Here is a 21,886-nt window from a genome sequence, read left to right on the forward strand (position 1 = left end):
AAAAACAAAAAACAAAAAAGTAAAAAAATATAAAAATAAAAACTAAAGACAAAAAACAAAAAATAATAAAAAATAAAAATATATGAAAAAATATCAAAATAAAAATGAAAATAAAGGATCTGGGTACTTACCCCAGTGAAATACCGAAGGGCAATATTCAAGCTACATGCAAGTAGGGGATAGGTTAGTGAAGTAAGAATAGAGAAGGTCAGCATACTCACACCTGCAAAAGATAGTAGAACATAGTGAACAAAATGTACAATATACACAAGCGTCATATGGAATAGCAGGAGACTCAGCAGGAAATCAGGGGGTCACCTTATGCAGAAATATGGGATGATACAAGTCAGATTAGATCAAGTTCCCTATTGAGACCTTTAGGTGTTAGTGTCTGTAAGGTAAAAATCCAATAGGATTCACGTTGACGTAGTAGTTTTATGTGGTCCCCACCACGTCTGGGGCGCTCAACCTGCTCTAACACCTGGAAGCGTAGCTGGGACACTGAGTGATTAGCCGCTAAGAAGTGATGTGGGAGGGGGAGCCAGGTTTTTTTGCACCTAATGGTGGACTTATGGCTAGAGATACGTTCGCGAATGTGTTGCGTGGTCTCTCCCACGTAGAGAAGCCCACATGGGCATTTGACGGCATAAACAACGTTCTTAGATTCACAGGTGAAAAATCCTCTAATAGGGATTTGTTTGCCAGAATGTGGATGGGTAATAGTGTTGGATTTAATTACATTGGAGCAACATGCACAATTAAGGCATGGATACGTGCCACGCCTCTCGGTGCCCAAGAAGGTCTGGCGTGGTGGCCTAAGGGAGCTACCTATGTCAGCCTTTACGATACGGTCCCTGATATTGTTGGGCCTGCGTTTGCACATGAGTGGCGGTACTTGGAATGCCTCAATATGTGGGTATGCATTGTGCAATAGGGGCCAGTGGCTGCGAATGATGTTGTAGATCAAGGGCATGACAGGGTGGTGGGTGTGTACAAAGGGAACCCGCTCTGGTTTAGTTGTTTTTTTGAAATTCAAGGGTGGGTCAAGAGCTAACTGTTTCTCTTTGGCAAGTAAACTGCTAGGGTAGTGTCTAGCTGCAAATTTGAGGGACATGTTATCCAGACGGGTGGGTAGTACATCTGAATTGGACACAATCCGTGCCACTCGTTTAAACTGTGACCGGGGTAGGCTGTTTTTAGTTGATAGTGGGTGACAACTCTGGTAATGTAAAAGGCTGTTGGTATCGGTGGGTTTTGAAAAGAGGTCCGTGCTGAGTTTTCCAGTAGGACTTCTGATGATCATGGTATCCAGAAATGAAATTTGAGATGTGCTGAAGTTCAATGTGAATTGGAGTTCAGCGCGGACTGAATTGAGCTGTTCAGAGAAAGCCATAAGGGAATCTAGTGGGCCCGTCCATAGACAAAAAACGTCATCTATGTAGCGGAGCCAGCAGAGACTGTGGGACCGAAACAAGAGATTGTTGTACACATACTCCTTTTCGAAGGAATCCATATACGTATTGGCGTAGGCAGGGGCCACGTTGGCACCCATGGCAGTACCTTGGGTTTGGAGATAATATTGATCACCAAATAAAAAGAAATTATTTCGTAAAATCAAGGACAATAGGTCAATGCAGAACTGTTTAGAGTGGTGTGAAAATGCAGACTGCTCAAGAAGATCACCGACTGCTGCTATACCTAGATCGTGTTTAATGGAGGTATACAGACTTTTAACGTCAAATGTAACCAAGATACAATCCGGCGGGGTGGTGGCAAACTGCTTTAAAATTTGAAGGAAATGGCCCGTATCGAGGATGAAGGATCTCATATTTTTGGTAAGAGGAGTGAGGATTTTCTCCAAATAAATTGAGATGGGAGCCAATATGGAATCAGTTGACGCGACTATTGGTCGGCCAGGTGGATTGATGAGTGATTTATGTATTTTGGGTAATGTGTAAATGACTGGAGTGACCGGATGAGGGTTGGTGAGAAAATGACTGGTTTTGGAGTCAAGAATGTTAAGAGCCTGGTACTTCTGAAGAATATTATTGATCTGTAGTTTGATGTTGGGAGTTGGATCAGAGGAAATTCTTTGATATGTGGTGGTATCTGATAGTTGTCTCAGTATTTCTGCCGAATAATCAGCTGTGTTCTGAACAACAATAGCCCCACCTTTATCGGCCGGCTTGATGGTAATTTTTTTATTAGACCTAAGTGACTCAATGGCCTGTTTCTCGACTGGGGAAATATTGCTATGGGTAGGAAGACCACCCAGGCGGTGTTGCTCTAGTATGGTATTGATGTCCCTTTGGATCAGGTCAATATAGGCCTCGGTGGCATGATTGGTACGTGGTGGATTATAGGTACTGGTAGAACGCAATCCCAAATTGATGATACTCAGTTCGGGAATAGGATCCGCCACAGTCGTGGAGGTCCTATTTCCAGCGGAGTCTTGTGGCAGTCCAAAATGAGTCTTAAGGCGGAGACTACGGTAGAACCGTTGCAGATCCTGGGTCAATTTGAACTTGTCCCATGTCGGGGTAGGGCAAAAGGATAAGCCCTTTTGTAAAGCTAATAGTTCGGCGGGACTCAGGGTGTAGGATGAAATGTTGATGACTGAGTTAGGGGCCTTACCTGTGACCTCGTAGTCATGCGTTCTCGGTTTCCTGGTGGCCCTCCTTGTCGGTCGCCTCCGGGGCGGATGTTGGGTCTCAGGTTGGGTCGTCCAGATAAAAAACGATTCTGTGGACCACTTGTGGAACTGTCGCTGTCTGAGCTGTAGGGCCCATATTGTCGAGGACCACTGTAACCTCGCCTGGTGTGCGTAGATGAAGAGTCGTTCCATCTGTAGACTCGGCCCGAGGCGTAGTCCTCTGAGTCCCGTTGGAACTTGGATCTTTTTTTGTCTTGTAGATACTTGCGGTGTTCGTCTATCGATTTGTCGGTTTTAGTCTTCAGGGAGCTCCAGTCTGTGGCTGTAAGTGTAGTGGATAACTGTTCCTCAATGGCAGTCAATTTATCTTCAGATTCGGTGATAGCTGTTTGAAGGAAGTCGATAGTTAGTAGAATAATATCCAATGAGCACTTATTCAGGATCTTCTGAAATTTTTCACAAAAATCTGGTTTATCAGAAAATAGTGTGGGTCTAAGATGGCTGCGGAGACCACGTGGGATCCTGCTGAGTCTATAGTATTCAGCTAATGTAACTGAGTGTAGGTCAAACGAAGTCAACCTCCTTCGCTCACGCTCGTAATCCTTGGTACGGAGTTCTTGGGGTGGAGTCTTCAGGAATTCACCTGAGTTGGTCACTTTGCCGAGTATCCTGGTAGCGGCAGTATCATCGAAGGCAAAGGTATCAGTAGACATTGGGGGCGCAGGTGCGAACGTCCACAGGATAAAGCAATAGAAAAACAAGACGTGCACTCTGGAAGTCGTATGGTAGGTGCTGGTTGAACCCGAAGAGATAACTTTAGAAGAAAACAACCGCACTCAAAGTGTAGATTTGCGTCATAAGTGTAAGGAATTTAATAGGGACACCACAGTGATACAATCAATTGTTCAAGTATTGCAGAGGTAGGTATTGTGGAGGTAACGTTTCGACCCGTACGTGGGCCTTTGTCAAACCTCACTGAAAGGTACAGAAACAAAAATTAGAAACATGCATGAAACAAAAACTATACATACGTAGCTAGTCAGATAAGAAAGTACAAGAATGCATGAGACAAAAATAAAAATCATACACATGTGGCTAGTCAAATAAGAGAGTATACACAGGAGAGCCCCATATAATATCACAATATATACAATATATACATAGTATGTACACAAAGAGCCCCGTGAGATGCGGGAGCAATGGCAGAGAATTACTGCCCAGCAAGGAGGCAAAAGCCAAGGAGGAGGGCCTCGTGGATAAACATAGTCTGATTGAAAAAATGCAAGTCTGGATATAAGACAATACATGAGTATATGTTATAAACAGATGCTATAAACAGTTTTAATGCAGAGTGTAATGCATACCTGACCTTCAAGAAGGAAGAGAAGAAAGCAACGTGGAACGCGATGGCTCCTGAGGAGAGCAGAGAAAATAGTAAGGAGACAATAATCGTAGATAGGGAGGGCTATAAATAGGGGTGCAGCGGCACAATAGTAGAAGAACTTGATGATAGCAGAAAGGCCAGTAATACAGGGTGAAGTGGATATGTCTCTGAGGCTGGAGAGCTAGGAAATAAGGAAGGAAAAGCAGAGAGGGGTATAGATAAGGGCACTGCAGCACAATAGTGGAACACTGAATAATGGCAAAAGGTCAAAATAAAGTGCACATACCACTGGAACAGGATAACTAGGAGATCCGGAACGGCACGGATGCAGGGTAAAGTCCCTGGAAGAGCTGAAGCGCAAATGAAGGAAGGGGGGAAAAAAGTTGAAAATGACAAGCCACTGGGAAGAATGGAGAAGCGTCTGTGCATGAAATACCTGTGGGTCCAATGTCCAGGTATGGCGCCTAGGGTGTGCGCAGGGAGACAGTGGCTGTCATAGATATAGGTCCGGTACAGGAAATGGATGGGGCGTGGGGGGAAGGGCGGCAGTGACGTGCAGGGCGGCAAATGATGGTGGAACGCATGGTGGAGCGCAGGGGGCGGGCGCATGCGCTGTACGGAGTGGATGGTAACTGTGAGGATGACGTGGGAAACAGGGCGGTGAGCGCACAGGGGAGGGGCCAGGGTGGAGCGCAGAATGGAGCGCAGAGAGCAGGGACATGCGCGGTGTGCGGCGCCTCTGAGAGCACAGAAAGCCAGGCAGTTATGGCATATCACTGCGTAATGTGCGGCGCATGCGCAGTGTGCGGCGCCTCTGAGAGCCCAGTGAGCCGGTGTTGGGCCAGGCAGTGACGGCATATCGAGGGGAGGGGCCAAGCGATGCAAGCATAGGATGCGTGATGTAGGATGGGAAATGGAAGGGGTGAATGAAGAGAAGGAGATAAAATGAGAAAGAATAGGGTAAAAAGGACAATGAGGGTAAAGGAAAAATGGTCGAGGTACTAGAGAGGGTAAAGGAAGAGGAGGGCATACTGGGGAAAGGAAGAAAGGGAGGAGAGTAAAGGAATGAGAACCATGGAATGAATGAAGGAAATTGAAGGATGAAGATGAGGTGGAGGGAAAAATAAAAATACAGAACTGGGAAGAATAGAGGATAAGACTAGAAAAATAGATATAACAAGAATTGAAGAGTAAAAGATGAAAAAATGAAAAAATGAAAAAATATACGGTAAAAAATTATAAAAATAAAGTCCAGAGGTAATAAATAAATAATAATGAAAAATGGACAATGAATGAAAATAATTGATTAATGTCGAACAATATAAAAATAAAGGTAAAAAATAAATAATAAATAATAAAAATAAAGTCCAGAGATGAAAAATAGATGATAAATAATAATGAAAAATGGAAAATGAATAAAAATAAATATAAATAAAAATAAAAATAAATATAAATAAATAATAAATGTCGAACAATAATGAAATGAAAAAATGATAAGTGAAAAGTATGAAAAGGTGGTAATAAATGATGGAAATGAGTATGAAAAGATGGAACAGTATACAAATATGAAAAATGAAAGAGATGAAATAAAGATAGAAAATAAAAATAAATATGAAGTATATATAAAAATAAATATAAAAATAAAAATAGAAATAAATAAAAAATAAAAAATAAAATATAAAAAGTAAATAAAAATAAAAATAAAAAGAATAAAAAACAAAAAACAAAACAAAAAACAAAAAACAAAAAAGTAAAAAAATATAAAAATAAAAACTAAAGACAAAAAACAAAAAATAATAAAAAATAAAAATATATGAAAAAATATCAAAATAAAAATGAAAATAAAGGATCTGGGTACTTACCCCAGTGAAATACCGAAGGGCAATATTCAAGCTACCTGCAAGTAGGGGATAGGTTAGTGAAGTAAGAATAGAGAAGGTCAGCATACTCACACCTGCAAAAGATAGTAGAACATAGTGAACAAAATGTACAATATACACAAGCGTCATATGGAATAGCAGGAGACTCAGCAGGAAATCAGGGGGTCACCTTATGCAGAAATATGGGATGATACAAGTCAGATTAGATCAAGTTCCCTATTGAGACCTTTAGGTGTTAGTGTCTGTAAGGTAAAAATCCAATAGGATTCACGTTGACGTAGTAGTTTTATGTGGTCCCCACCACGTCTGGGGCGCTCAACCTGCTCTAACACCTGGAAGCGTAGCTGGGACACTGAGTGATTAGCTGCTAAGAAGTGATGTGGGAGGGGGAGCCAGGTTTTTTTGCACCTAATGGTGGACTTATGGCTAGAGATACGTTCGCGAATGTGTTGCGTGGTCTCTCCCGCGTAGAGAAGCCCACATGGGCATTTGACGGCATAAACAACGTTCTTAGATTCACAGGTGAAAAATCCTCTAATAGGGATTTGTTTGCCAGAATGTGGATGGGTAATAGTGTTGGATTTAATTACATTGGAGCAACATGCACAATTAAGGCATGGATACGTGCCACGCCTCTCGGTGCCCAAGAAGGTCTGGCGTGGTGGCCTAAGGGAGCTACCTATGTCAGCCTTTACGATACGGTCCCTGATATTGTTGGGCCTGCGTTTGCACATGAGTGGCGGTACTTGGAATGCCTCAATATGTGGGTATGCATTGTGCAATAGGGGCCAGTGGCTGCGAATGATGTTGTAGATCAAGGGCATGACAGGGTGGTGGGTGTGTACAAAGGGAACCCGCTCTGGTTTAGTTGTTTTTTTGAAATTCAAGGGTGGGTCAAGAGCTAACTGTTTCTCTTTGGCAAGTAAACTGCTAGGGTAGTGTCTAGCTGCAAATTTGAGGGACATGTTATCCAGACGGGTGGGTAGTACATCTGAATTGGACACAATCCGTGCCACTCGTTTAAACTGTGACCGGGGTAGGCTGTTTTTAGTTGATAGTGGGTGACAACTCTGGTAATGTAAAAGGCTGTTGGTATCGGTGGGTTTTGAAAAGAGGTCCGTGCTGAGTTTTCCAGTAGGACTTCTGATGATCATGGTATCCAGAAATGAAATTTGAGATGTGCTGAAGTTCAATGTGAATTGGAGTTCAGCGCGGACTGAATTGAGCTGTTCAGAGAAAGCCATAAGGGAATCTAGTGGGCCCGTCCATAGACAAAAAACGTCATCTATGTAGCGGAGCCAGCAGAGACTGTGGGACCGAAACAAGAGATTGTTGTACACATACTCCTTTTCGAAGGAATCCATATACGTATTGGCGTAGGCAGGGGCCACGTTGGCACCCATGGCAGTACCTTGGGTTTGGAGATAATATTGATCACCAAATAAAAAGAAATTATTTCGTAAAATCAAGGACAATAGGTCAATGCAGAACTGTTTAGAGTGGTGTGAAAATGCAGACTGCTCAAGAAGATCACCGACTGCTGCTATACCTAGATCGTGTTTAATGGAGGTATACAGACTTTTAACGTCAAATGTAACCAAGATACAATCTGGCGGGGTGGTGGCAAACTGCTTTAAAATTTGAAGGAAATGGCCCGTATCGAGGATGAAGGATCTCATATTTTTGGTAAGAGGAGTGAGGATTTTCTCCAAATAAATTGAGATGGGAGCCAATATGGAATCAGTTGACGCGACTATTGGTCGGCCAGGTGGATTGATGAGTGATTTATGTATTTTGGGTAATGTGTAAATGACTGGAGTGACCGGATGAGGGTTGGTGAGAAAATGACTGGTTTTGGAGTCAAGAATGTTAAGAGCCTGGTACTTCTGAAGAATATTATTGATCTGTAGTTTGATGTTGGGAGTTGGATCAGAGGAAATTCTTTGATATGTGGTGGTATCTGATAGTTGTCTCAGTATTTCTGCCGAATAATCAGCTGTGTTCTGAACAACAATAGCCCCACCTTTATCGGCCGGCTTGATGGTAATTTTTTTATTAGACCTAAGTGACTCAATGGCCTGTTTCTCGACTGGGGAAATATTGCTATGGGTAGGAAGACCACCCAGGCGGTGTTGCTCTAGTATGGTATTGATGTCCCTTTGGATCAGGTCAATATAGGCCTCGGTGGCATGATTGGTACGTGGTGGATTATAGGTACTGGTAGAACGCAATCCCAAATTGATGATACTCAGTTCGGGAATAGGATCCGCCACAGTCGTGGAGGTCCTATTTCCAGCGGAGTCTTGTGGCAGTCCAAAATGAGTCTTAAGGCGGAGACTACGGTAGAACCGTTGCAGATCCTGGGACCCTCATCCGGTCACTCCAGTCATTTACACATTACCCAAAATACATATATCACTCATCAATCCACCTGGCCGACCAATAGTCGCGTCAACTGATTCCATATTGGCTCCCATCTCAATTTATTTGGAGAAAATCCTCACTCCTCTTACCAAAAATATGAGATCCTTCATCCTCGATACGGGCCATTTCCTTCAAATTTTAAAGCAGTTTGCCACCACCCCGCCGGATTGTATCTTGGTTACATTTGACGTTAAAAGTCTGTATACCTCCATTAAACACGATCTAGGTATAGCAGCAGTCGGTGATCTTCTTGAGCAGTCTGCATTTTCACACCACTCTAAACAGTTCTGCATTGACCTATTGTCCTTGATTTTACGAAATAATTTCTTTTTATTTGGTGATCAATATTATCTCCAAACCCAAGGTACTGCCATGGGTGCCAACGTGGCCCCTGCCTACGCCAATACGTATATGGATTCCTTCGAAAAGGAGTATGTGTACAACAATCTCTTGTTTCGGTCCCACAGTCTCTGCTGGCTCCGCTACATAGATGACGTTTTTTGTCTATGGACGGGCCCACTAGATTCCCTTATGGCTTTCTCTGAACAGCTCAATTCAGTCCGCGCTGAACTCCAATTCACATTGAACTTCAGCACATCTCAAATTTCATTTCTGGATACCATGATCATCAGAAGTCCTACTGGAAAACTCAGCACGGACCTCTTTTCAAAACCCACCGATACCAACAGCCTTTTACATTACCAGAGTTGTCACCCACTATCAACTAAAAACAGCCTACCCCGGTCACAGTTTAAACGAGTGGCACGGATTGTGTCCAATTCAGATGTACTACCCACCCGTCTGGATAACATGTCCCTCAAATTTGCAGCTAGACACTACCCTAGCAGTTTACTTGCCAAAGAGAAACAGTTAGCTCTTGACCCACCCTTGAATTTCAAAAAAACAACTAAACCAGAGCGGGTTCCCTTTGTACACACCCACCACCCTGTCATGCCCTTGATCTACAACATCATTCGCAGCCACTGGCCCCTATTGCACAATGCATACCCACATATTGAGGCATTCCAAGTACCGCCACTCATGTGCAAACGCAGGCCCAACAATATCAGGGACCGTATCGTAAAGGCTGACATAGGTAGCTCCCTTAGGCCACCACGCCAGACCTTCTTGGGCACCGAGAGGCGTGACACGTATCCATGCCTTAATTGTGCATGTTGCTCCAATGTAATTAAATCCAACACTATTACCCATCCACATTCTGGCAAACAAATCCCTATTAGAGGATTTTTCACCTGTGAATCTAAGAACGTTGTTTATGCCGTCAAATGCCCATGTGGGCTTCTCTACGTGGGAGAGACCACGCAACACATTCGCGAACGTATCTCTAGCCATAAGTCCACCATTAGGTGCAAAAAAACCTGGCTCCCCCTCCCACATCACTTCTTAGCGGCTAATCACTCAGTGTCCCAGCTACGCTTCCAGGTGTTAGAGCAGGTTGAGCGCCCCAGACGTGGTGGGGACCACATAAAACTACTACGTCAACGTGAATCCTATTGGATTTTTACCTTACAGACACTAACACCTAAAGGTCTCAATAGGGAACTTGATCTAATCTGACTTGTATCATCCCATATTTCTGCATAAGGTGACCCCCTGATTTCCTGCTGAGTCTCCTGCTATTCCATATGACGCTTGTGTATATTGTACATTTTGTTCACTATGTTCTACTATCTTTTGCAGGTGTGAGTATGCTGACCTTCTCTATTCTTACTTCACTAACCTATCCCCTACTTGCAGGTAGCTTGAATATTGCCCTTCGGTATTTCACTGGGGTAAGTACCCAGATCCTTTATTTTCATTTTTATTTTGATATTTTTTCATATATTTTTATTTTTTATTATTTTTTGTTTTTTGTCTTTAGTTTTTATTTTTATATTTTTTTACTTTTTTGTTTTTTGTTTTTTGTTTTGTTTTTTGTTTTTTGTTTTTTATTCTTTTTATTTTTATTTTTATTTACTTTTTATATTTTATTTTTTATTTTTTATTTATTTCTATTTTTATTTTTATATTTATTTTTATATATACTTCATATTTATTTTTATTTTCTATCTTTATTTCATCTCTTTCATTTTTCATATTTGTATACTGTTCCATCTTTTCATACTCATTTCCATCATTTATTACCACCTTTTCATACTTTTCACTTATCATTTTTTCATTTCATTATTGTTCGACATTTATTATTTATTTATATTTATTTTTATTTTTATTTATATTTATTTTTATTCATTTTCCATTTTTCATTATTATTTATCATCTATTTTTCATCTCTGGACTTTATTTTTATTATTTATTATTTATTTTTTACCTTTATTTTTATATTGTTCGACATTAATCAATTATTTTCATTCATTGTCCATTTTTCATTATTATTTATTTATTACCTCTGGACTTTATTTTTATAATTTTTTACCGTATATTTTTTCATTTTTTCATTTTTTCATCTTTTACTCTTCAATTCTTGTTATATCTATTTTTCTAGTCTTATCCTCTATTCTTCCCAGTTCTGTATTTTTATTTTTCCCTCCACCTCATCTTCATCCTTCAATTTCCTTCATTCATTCCATGGTTCTCATTCCTTTACTCTCCTCCCTTTCTTCCTTTCCCCAGTATGCCCTCCTCTTCCTTTACCCTCTCTAGTACCTCGACCATTTTTCCTTTACCCTCATTGTCCTTTTTACCCTATTCTTTCTCATTTTATCTCCTTCTCTTCATTCACCCCTTCCATTTCCCATCCTACATCACGCATCCTATGCTTGCATCGCTTGGCCCCTCCCCTCGATATGCCGTCACTGCCTGGCCCAACACCGGCTCACTGGGCTCTCAGAGGCGCCGCACACTGCGCATGCGCCGCACATTACGCAGTGATATGCCATAACTGCCTGGCTTTCTGTGCTCTCAGAGGCGCCGCACACCGCGCATGTCCTTGCTCTCTGCGCTCCATTCTGCGCTCCACCCTGGCCCCTCCCCTGTGCGCTCACCGCCCTGTTTCCCACGTCATCCTCACAGTTACCATCCACTCCGTACAGCGCATGCGCCCGCCCCCTGCGCTCCACCATGCGTTCCACCATCATTTGCCGCCCTGCACGTCACTGCCGCCCTTCCCCCCACGCCCCATCCATTTCCTGTACCGGACCTATATCTATGACAGCCACTGTCTCCCTGCGCACACCCTAGGCGCCATACCTGGACATTGGACCCACAGGTATTTCATGCACAGACGCTTCTCCATTCTTCCCAGTGGCTTGTCATTTTCAACTTTTTTCCCCCCTTCCTTCATTTGCGCTTCAGCTCTTCCAGGGACTTTACCCTGCATCCGTGCCGTTCCGGATCTCCTAGTTATCCTGTTCCAGTGGTATGTGCACTTTATTTTGACCTTTTGCCATTATTCAGTGTTCCACTATTGTGCTGCAGTGCCCTTATCTATACCCCTCTCTGCTTTTCCTTCCTTATTTCCTAGCTCTCCAGCCTCAGAGACATATCCACTTCACCCTGTATTACTGGCCTTTCTGCTATCATCAAGTTCTTCTACTATTGTGCCGCTGCACCCCTATTTATAGCCCTCCCTATCTACGATTATTGTCTCCTTACTATTTTCTCTGCTCTCCTCAGGAGCCATCGCGTTCCACGTTGCTTTCTTCTCTTCCTTCTTGAAGGTCAGGTATGCATTACACTCTGCATTAAAACTGTTTATAGCATCTGTTTATAACATATACTCATGTATTGTCTTATATCCAGACTTGCATTTTTTCAATCAGACTATGTTTATCCACGAGGCCCTCCTCCTTGGCTTTTGCCTCCTTGCTGGGCAGTAATTCTCTGCCATTGCTCCCGCATCTCACGGGGCTCTTTGTGTACATACTATGTATATATTGTATATATTGTGATATTATATGGGGCTCTCCTGTGTATACTCTCTTATTTGACTAGCCACATGTGTATGATTTTTATTTTTGTCTCATGCATTCTTGTACTTTCTTATCTGACTAGCTACGTATGTATAGTTTTTGTTTCATGCATGTTTCTAATTTTTGTTTCTGTACCTTTCAGTGAGGTTTGACAAAGGCCCACGTACGGGTCGAAACGTTACCTCCACAATACCTACCTCTGCAATACTTGAACAATTGATTGTATCACTGTGGTGTCCCTATTAAATTCCTTACACTTATGACGCAAATCTACACTTTGAGTGCGGTTGTTTTCTTCTAAAGTTATCTCTTCGGGTTCAACCAGCACCTACCATACGACTTCCAGAGTGCACGTCTTGTTTTTCTATTGCTTTATCCTGTGGACGTTCGCACCTGCGCCCCCAATGTCTACTGATACCTTTGCCTTCGATGATACTGCCGCTACCAGGATACTCGGCAAAGTGACCAACTCAGGTGAATTCCTGAAGACTCCACCCCAAGAACTCCGTACCAAGGATTACGAGCGTGAGCGAAGGAGGTTGACTTCGTTTGACCTACACTCAGTTACATTAGCTGAATACTATAGACTCAGCAGGATCCCACGTGGTCTCCGCAGCCATCTTAGACCCACACTATTTTCTGATAAACCAGATTTTTGTGAAAAATTTCAGAAGATCCTGAATAAGTGCTCATTGGATATTATTCTACTAACTATCGACTTCCTTCAAACAGCTATCACCGAATCTGAAGATAAATTGACTGCCATTGAGGAACAGTTATCCACTACACTTACAGCCACAGACTGGAGCTCCCTGAAGACTAAAACCGACAAATCGATAGACGAACACCGCAAGTATCTACAAGACAAAAAAAGATCCAAGTTCCAACGGGACTCAGAGGACTACGCCTCGGGCCGAGTCTACAGATGGAACGACTCTTCATCTACGCACACCAGGCGAGGTTACAGTGGTCCTCGACAATATGGGCCCTACAGCTCAGACAGCGACAGTTCCACAAGTGGTCCACAGAATCGTTTTTTATCTGGACGACCCAACCTGAGACCCAACATCCGCCCCGGAGGCGACCGACAAGGAGGGCCACCAGGAAACCGAGAACGCATGACTACGAGGTCACAGGTAAGGCCCCTAACTCAGTCATCAACATTTCATCCTACACCCTGAGTCCCGCCGAACTATTAGCTTTACAAAAGGGCTTATCCTTTTGCCCTACCCCGACATGGGACAAGTTCAAATTGACCCAGGATCTGCAACGGTTCTACCGTAGTCTCCGCCTTAAGACTCATTTTGGACTGCCACAAGACTCCGCTGGAAATAGGACCTCCACGACTGTGGCGGATCCTATTCCCGAACTGAGTATCATCAATTTGGGATTGCGTTCTACCAGTACCTATAATCCACCACGTACCAATCATGCCACCGAGGCCTATATTGACCTGATCCAAAGGGACATCAATACCATACTAGAGCAACACCGCCTGGGTGGTCTTCCTACCCATAGCAATATTTCCCCAGTCGAGAAACAGGCCATTGAGTCACTTAGGTCTAATAAAAAAATTACCATCAAGCCGGCCGATAAAGGTGGGGCTATTGTTGTTCAGAACACAGCTGATTATTCGGCAGAAATACTGAGACAACTATCAGATACCACCACATATCAAAGAATTTCCTCTGATCCAACTCCCAACATCAAACTACAGATCAATAATATTCTTCAGAAGTACCAGGCTCTTAACATTCTTGACTCCAAAACCAGTCATTTTCTCACCAACCCTCATCCGGTCACTCCAGTCATTTACACATTACCCAAAATACATAAATCACTCATCAACCCACCTGGCCGACCAATAGTCGCGTCAACTGATTCCATATTGGCTCCCATCTCAATTTATTTGGAGAAAATCCTCACTCCTCTTACCAAAAATATGAGATCCTTCATCCTCGATACGGGCCATTTCCTTCAAATTTTAAAGCAGTTTGCCACCACCCCGCCGGATTGTATCTTGGTTACATTTGACGTTAAAAGTCTGTATACCTCCATTAAACACGATCTAGGTATAGCAGCAGTCGGTGATCTTCTTGAGCAGTCTGCATTTTCACACCACTCTAAACAGTTCTGCATTGACCTATTGTCCTTGATTTTACGAAATAATTTCTTTTTATTTGGTGATCAATATTATCTCCAAACCCAAGGTACTGCCATGGGTGCCAACGTGGCCCCTGCCTACGCCAATACGTATATGGATTCCTTCGAAAAGGAGTATGTGTACAACAATCTCTTGTTTCGGTCCCACAGTCTCTGCTGGCTCCGCTACATAGATGACGTTTTTTGTCTATGGACGGGCCCACTAGATTCCCTTATGGCTTTCTCTGAACAGCTCAATTCAGTCCGCGCTGAACTCCAATTCACATTGAACTTCAGCACATCTCAAATTTCATTTCTGGATACCATGATCATCAGAAGTCCTACTGGAAAACTCAGCACGGACCTCTTTTCAAAACCCACCGATACCAACAGCCTTTTACATTACCAGAGTTGTCACCCACTATCAACTAAAAACAGCCTACCCCGGTCACAGTTTAAACGAGTGGCACGGATTGTGTCCAATTCAGATGTACTACCCACCCGTCTGGATAACATGTCCCTCAAATTTGCAGCTAGACACTACCCTAGCAGTTTACTTGCCAAAGAGAAACAGTTAGCTCTTGACCCACCCTTGAATTTCAAAAAAACAACTAAACCAGAGCGGGTTCCCTTTGTACACACCCACCACCCTGTCATGCCCTTGATCTACAACATCATTCGCAGCCACTGGCCCCTATTGCACAATGCATACCCACATATTGAGGCATTCCAAGTACCGCCACTCATGTGCAAACGCAGGCCCAACAATATCAGGGACCGTATCGTAAAGGCTGACATAGGTAGCTCCCTTAGGCCACCACGCCAGACCTTCTTGGGCACCGAGAGGCGTGGCACGTATCCATGCCTTAATTGTGCATGTTGCTCCAATGTAATTAAATCCAACACTATTACCCATCCACATTCTGGCAAACAAATCCCTATTAGAGGATTTTTCACCTGTGAATCTAAGAACGTTGTTTATGCCGTCAAATGCCCATGTGGGCTTCTCTACGTGGGAGAGACCACGCAACACATTCGCGAACGTATCTCTAGCCATAAGTCCACCATTAGGTGCAAAAAAACCTGGCTCCCCCTCCCACATCACTTCTTAGCGGCTAATCACTCAGTGTCCCAGCTACGCTTCCAGGTGTTAGAGCAGGTTGAGCGCCCCAGACGTGGTGGGGACCACATAAAACTACTACGTCAACGTGAATCCTATTGGATTTTTACCTTACAGACACTAACACCTAAAGGTCTCAATAGGGAACTTGATCTAATCTGACTTGTATCATCCCATATTTCTGCATAAGGTGACCCCCTGATTTCCTGCTGAGTCTCCTGCTATTCCATATGACGCTTGTGTATATTGTACATTTTGTTCACTATGTTCTACTATCTTTTGCAGGTGTGAGTATGCTGACCTTCTCTATTCTTACTTCACTAACCTATCCCCTACTTGCAGGTAGCTTGAATATTGCCCTTCGGTATTTCACTGGGGTAAGTACCCAGATCCTTTATTTTCATTTTTATTTTGATATTTTTTCATATATTTTTATTTTTTATTATTTTTTGTTTTTTGTCTTTAGTTTTTATTTTTATATTTTTTTACTTTTTTGTTTTTTGTTTTTTGTTTTGTTTTTTTGTTTTTTGTTTTTTATTCTTTTTATTTTTATTTTTATTTACTTTTTATATTTTTTATTTTTTATTTCTTTCTATTTTTATTTTTATATTTATTTTTATATATACTTCATATTTATTTTTATTTTCTATCTTTATTTCATCTCTTTCATTTTTCATATTTGTATACTGTTCCATCTTTTCATACTCATTTCCATCATTTATTACCACCTTTTCATACTTTTCACTTATCATTTTTTCATTTCATTATTGTTCGACATTTATTATTTATTTATATTTATTTTTATTTTTATTTATATTTATTTTTATTCATTTTCCATTTTTCATTATTATTTATCATCTATTTTTCATCTCTGGACTTTATTTTTATTATTTATTATTTATTTTTTACCTTTATTTTTATATTGTTCGACATTAATCAATTATTTTCATTCATTGTCCATTTTTCATTATTATTTATTTATTACCTCTGGACTTTATTTTTATAATTTTTTACCGTATATTTTTTCATTTTTTCATTTTTTCATCTTTTACTCTTCAATTCTTGTTATATCTATTTTTCTAGTCTTATCCTCTATTCTTCCCAGTTCTGTATTTTTATTTTTCCCTCCACCTCATCTTCATCCTTCAATTTCCTTCATTCATTCCATGGTTCTCATTCCTTTACTCTCCTCCCTTTCTTCCTTTCCCCAGTATGCCCTCCTCTTCCTTTACCCTCTCTAGTACCTCGACCATTTTTCCTTTACCCTCATTGTCCTTTTTACCCTATTCTTTCTCATTTTATCTCCTTCTCTTCATTCACCCCTTCCATTTCCCATCCTACATCACGCATCCTATGCTTGCATCGCTTGGCCCCTCCCCTCGATATGCCGTCACTGCCTGGCCCAACACCGGCTCACTGGGCTCTCAGAGGCGCCGCACACTGCGCATGCGCCGCACATTACGCAGTGATATGCCATAACTGCCTGGCTTTCTGTGCTCTCAGAGGCGCCGCACACCGCGCATGTCCCTGCTCTCTGCGCTCCATTCTGCGCTCCACCCTGGCCCCTCCCCTGTGCGCTCACCGCCCTGTTTCCCACGTCATCCTCACAGTTACCATCCACTCCGTACAGCGCATGCGCCCGCCCCCTGCGCTCCACCATGCGTTCCACCATCATTTGCCGCCCTGCACGTCACTGCCGCCCTTCCCCCCACGCCCCATCCATTTCCTGTACCAGACCTATATCTATGACAGCCACTGTCTCCCTGCGCACACCCTAGGCGCCATACCTGGACATTGGACCCACAGGTATTTCATGCACAGACGCTTCTCCATTCTTCCCAGTGGCTTGTCATTTTCAACTTTTTTCCCCCCTTCCTTCATTTGCGCTTCAGCTCTTCCAGGGACTTTACCCTGCATCCGTGCCGTTCCGGATCTCCTAGTTATCCTGTTCCAGTGGTATGTGCACTTTATTTTGACCTTTTGCCATTATTCAGTGTTCCACTATTGTGCTGCAGTGCCCTTATCTATACCCCTCTCTGCTTTTCCTTCCTTATTTCCTAGCTCTCCAGCCTCAGAGACATATCCACTTCACCCTGTATTACTGGCCTTTCTGCTATCATCAAGTTCTTCTACTATTGTGCCGCTGCACCCCTATTTATAGCCCTCCCTATCTACGATTATTGTCTCCTTACTATTTTCTCTGCTCTCCTCAGGAGCCATCGCGTTCCACGTTGCTTTCTTCTCTTCCTTCTTGAAGGTCAGGTATGCATTACACTCTGCATTAAAACTGTTTATAGCATCTGTTTATAACATATACTCATGTATTGTCTTATATCCAGACTTGCATTTTTTCAATCAGACTATGTTTATCCACGAGGCCCTCCTCCTTGGCTTTTGCCTCCTTGCTGGGCAGTAATTCTCTGCCATTGCTCCCGCATCTCACGGGGCTCTTTGTGTACATACTATGTATATATTGTATATATTGTGATATTATATGGGGCTCTCCTGTGTATACTCTCTTATTTGACTAGCCACATGTGTATGATTTTTATTTTTGTCTCATGCATTCTTGTACTTTCTTATCTGACTAGCTACGTATGTATAGTTTTTGTTTCATGCATGTTTCTAATTTTTGTTTCTGTACCTTTCAGTGAGGTTTGACAAAGGCCCACGTACGGGTCGAAACGTTACCTCCACAATACCTACCTCTGCAATACTTGAACAATTGATTGTATCACTGTGGTGTCCCTATTAAATTCCTTACACTTATGACGCAAATCTACACTTTGAGTGCGGTTGTTTTCTTCTAAAGTTATCTCTTCGGGTTCAACCAGCACCTACCATACGACTTCCAGAGTGCACGTCTTGTTTTTCTATTATCTCACAGATAACACACCAGACCATCCCTTTTACTCTGTCCATGTCGCCATCCCATCAGGAGATTATATCTCTGCTTGTGATTCCTGAGGGAATTGATGAGGTCCTGTTGGGGATACCTTGGTTAAGGTACCACTCTCCTCATATCGAGTGGTCCTCAGGCAGAATTTAGGGATGGGGTGAATCTTGTGGGGGTAGGTGTCAGAGGGAGTGTGTTCAGGTTGCTACTACAGAGGTAACCGCAGATCTATCCTCTCTCCCCAAGCAGTATTGGTCTTATGTGGACGTGTTCTCCAAAAAGGCGGCGGAGACCCTTTCGCCCCATCGCCCCTATGACTGTCCTATTGATCTCTTGCATGGTGCTGAGCCTCCTCGGGGTCGAGTTTATCCGTTATCTCTCCCGGAGACGGAAGCAATGTCTCAGTACATTCAAGAGAATTTTGCAAGAGTGTTCATCAGGAAGTCAGTGTCACCTGCTGGGGCTGGGTTCTTCTTCGTGCAGAAGAATGGGGAACTGCGTCCATGCATAGACTACAGGGGTCTTAACGCCATCACCGTTAAGAATAAGTACCCTTTGCCCCTGATATCTGAGCTCTTCGATAGGCTTCGGGGAGCAAGGGTGTTTGCTAAACTAGATCTGCGGGGTGCTTACAACCTGATTCGCATCCGTGAGGGGGACGAATGGAAGACGGCTTTTAACACCAGGGATGGGCACTATGAATGTCTGGTGATGCCCTTCGGGCTCTGTAATGCCCCTGCCGTTTTCCAAGACTTTGTGAACGACATCTTCCGGGATATGCTCACCACCTCGGTCGTAGTCTATCTGGATGATATTCTCATCTACTCTCCAGATATTGACTCCCACCGGAGAGATGTTTGCAAAGTCTTCGACCTCCTTTGGGCAAACTTCCTCTATGCCAAGTTGGAGAAGTGTGTGTTTGAGCAGGAGTCCTTACCTTTCCTGGGCTATATCATCTCCGCCCAGGGATTGGCCATGGATCCAGCCAAACTACAGGCTGTGATGGACTGGCAGGAACCCCATTCTCTTAAAGCGGCGGTGCAGCTCTTTATGGGGTTCATAAATTATTATCGTCAGTTTATTCCGCACTTCTCGACTTTGGTAGCTCCCTTGGTTGCCCTCACCAAGAAGGGAGCAAATCCCAAATTGTGGTCTGTGGAGGTCTCCAAGGCCTTTAACTCCAGAAAGTCTCACTTCGCTAGCGCTCCCATCCTACATCACCCCGATGTAGATAGGCCATTTATCATGGAGGTTGATGCCTCATCTGTTGGTGCTGGAGCAGTCCTCTTCCAAAAGGATGCTCAAGGTCGGAAGCATCCTTGCTTCTTCTTTTCTAAGACCTTCTCACCAGCAGAGAGGAATTATTCCATCGGGGACAGGGAGTTGCTAGCCATATAGTTGGCATTCTCAGAGTGGAGACATCTCTTGGAGGGAGCTCGTTTTCCCTTCCAAGTCTACACAGGTCACAAAAATTTGGTGTACCTGCAGACAGCCCAGCGGTTAAATTCTCGCCAGGCCAGATGGTCCTTGTTCTTCTCCCGGTTTCATTTCACCCTCCATTTCCTTTCTGGGGAGAAGAACATTCGTGCCGACGCTTTCTCTCGCTCCGTTGTGTTATCTGTGGAGGAGGAAGAGGAGCCTCGGCTTATTGTCCCCACCGAGAGCCTGAGAACTGTGGCCCCGGTTTCGCTAGAGTCTGTGCCTCCGGGCAAGACTTTTGTACCATCCGGTTTGCGACCGGAGGTTCTCTCTTGGGCACACTCGTCCAGGGTGGGTGGACATTTTGGTTCCAAAAGGACATCTGAGTTACTGGCGAGGACATACTGGTGGCCGCATATGGCTCGTGATGTCGCAGACTATGTTCGGGCGTGTGTCTCCTGCGCCAAAATTAAGTCTCCTCGACAACGGCCAGCTGGGTTATTGTATCCTCTGCCGGTGGCAGATAGGCCCTGGGAGATGGTCGGGATGGACTTTGTGGTGGGTTTGCCTAAGTCTCGTGGCTGTACCGTCATTTGGGTTATCACCGATCATTTTTCTAAAATGGTGCACTTGGTGCCGCTTCCACGGCTACCTTCTGCACCGGCCTTGGCAGCGTTGTTTATTAAACACATCTTCCACTTACACGGTATGCCAGACAAAATTGTCAGTGACCGGGGTCAACAGTTTGCGTCTCGGTTCTGGAGAGAGCTTTGTAATCTTCTCAGTATTGAGTTAAATCTCTCTTCTGCTTATCATCCCGAGACGAATGGGTTGGTAGAGAGGGCCAACCAGACCTTGGTCACATATCTGCGACATTTTGTCTCAGCCAGGCAGGATGACTGGGCATCCTTGCTATCGTGGGCAGAGTTTGCACTGAACAACACTGTAGCCGACTCCACTGGACAGACACCATTACTCCTTAATTATGGTCAGCATCCGCGGGTACCTGTGCCCATGCCCGTGTCTTCCGCCGACTCCAGGGTGGCAGACTGGGCAGTGGAGGCACGGGACATTTGGGACCGCACTCAGGATGCCATTTGGGCCTCCAAAGAAAGAATGAGGTCTTCCGCCGATGCACATCGGCGCCCCGCTCCAACCTTTGCTCCCGGCGATTTAGTGTGGCTCTCCACCCGTAACATCAGGCAGCGTGTTGAGTCCACTAAGTTTGCTCCTCGCTACTTGGGTCCCTTCAAGGTCCTCGAACAGGTTAATCCTGTGGTCTAGCGTCTAGCTCTTCCTCCACGCCTAGGTATCACCGACACCTTTCATGTGTCCCTCCTTAAGCCTGTATACATGTCCCGGTTTTCTGAGTCATCTGCCGGGACATCGGGTTCGTCTACGGATGATTACGAGGTGAACGCTATTTTGGGGTACAAGGTGGTTCATGGCAAAAACTTTTATTTGGTGGACTGGAAGGGTTACGGTCCTGAGGATAGGTCCTGGGAGCCTGCTGAGCGCATTCGGGCTCCGTAGCTCATTGCTGCCTTCAAATGTAGCGAGGCCCTAGGAGGGAGGGTAATGTTAGGGGTCGAGTTCCCTCCTCTGCACAGGGGGAATCTCGGTCCATCTCCGCTGCGGTCTCCCATTCTTCTCCTGCCACAGTGGAGCCTGCTCAGCGGAGACGTCGGTCCCAGCGTCTCGCTCAGTCTGACTCTGTGCTAAGAGTTACTGCTGCTTTTCCTGCTTCTGCCATTGAAGTCGGTGCTGGGCAGCGGCGAGCAGACGCTTCTGGGTCTAAGTCCTGCTTTGCTCGTTCTGAGCATGCCCAGAGTAAGATCTCTCAGTGGAGATCGAGGGTCACATGATCTGATACTGCAGCTAAGGTCATTGGCTCCTTCAGGAACATCCTGTAGGTGCTCACGCTCTGGTGTAGCTTCTCATTGGTCCTTCTAGGAAGGTGCTGTACGTGCTGCAGCTATTTAAGGTTCGTATGACCGTACGGCCATGCGCTAGTATTGTTCCTTGTTAAGTGCTTTGCG

At 43.9% G+C, this 21,886-nt stretch overlaps 3 protein-coding genes across 3 annotated transcripts in view; 2 read left to right on the top strand and 1 right to left on the bottom strand.

Annotated features, from left to right (window-relative positions):
- The window catches only part of LOC143783246 (polycystin-1-like protein 1), a 149,569-nt gene that overhangs the window by 100,022 nt on the left and 27,661 nt on the right, over positions 1-21,886 (top strand). The gene's annotated exons all lie outside the window — the stretch shown is intronic.
- LOC143782087 (uncharacterized) lies at positions 163-5,583 on the bottom strand. Its single transcript, XM_077269197.1, has 3 exons — positions 4,023-5,583; positions 1,056-3,628; positions 163-223 (listed from the first exon to the last, which is right to left on the bottom strand). Exons 2-3 carry the CDS (start codon positions 2,843-2,845, stop codon positions 163-165), a joined length of 1,851 nt encoding a protein of 616 aa, XP_077125312.1. The 5' UTR covers positions 2,846-3,628; positions 4,023-5,583.
- On the top strand, positions 11,325-15,922 carry LOC143782193 (uncharacterized). The gene is made up of 2 exons (XM_077269386.1): positions 11,325-13,406; positions 15,875-15,922. The coding sequence occupies exons 1-2, from the start codon at positions 12,675-12,677 to the stop codon at positions 15,881-15,883; spliced, it is 741 nt and encodes a 246-aa protein (XP_077125501.1). The 5' UTR covers positions 11,325-12,674; the 3' UTR covers positions 15,884-15,922.

The sequence above is a fragment of the Ranitomeya variabilis genome, chromosome 6 (genome assembly GCF_051348905.1).
Source record: "Ranitomeya variabilis isolate aRanVar5 chromosome 6, aRanVar5.hap1, whole genome shotgun sequence".
Classification (NCBI taxonomy): Eukaryota; Metazoa; Chordata; class Amphibia; order Anura; family Dendrobatidae; genus Ranitomeya; species Ranitomeya variabilis.

What these genes read in the sequence shown, in the direction of transcription:
- LOC143782193 (XM_077269386.1), top strand. Translation starts at nt 12,675, where the DNA reads ATGTCTACTGATACCTTTGCCTTCGATGATACTGCCGCTACCAGGATA.
- LOC143782087 (XM_077269197.1), bottom strand. Translation starts at nt 2,845, where the DNA reads ATGGAACGACTCTTCATCTACGCACACCAGGCGAGGTTACAGTGGTCC. An exon ending in TTACTTGCCAAAGAGAAACA is followed by an intron (nt 224 to 1,055) that starts GTTAGCTCTTGA and finishes TATCTTTTGCAG; the next exon opens with GTGTGAGTATGCTGACCTTC.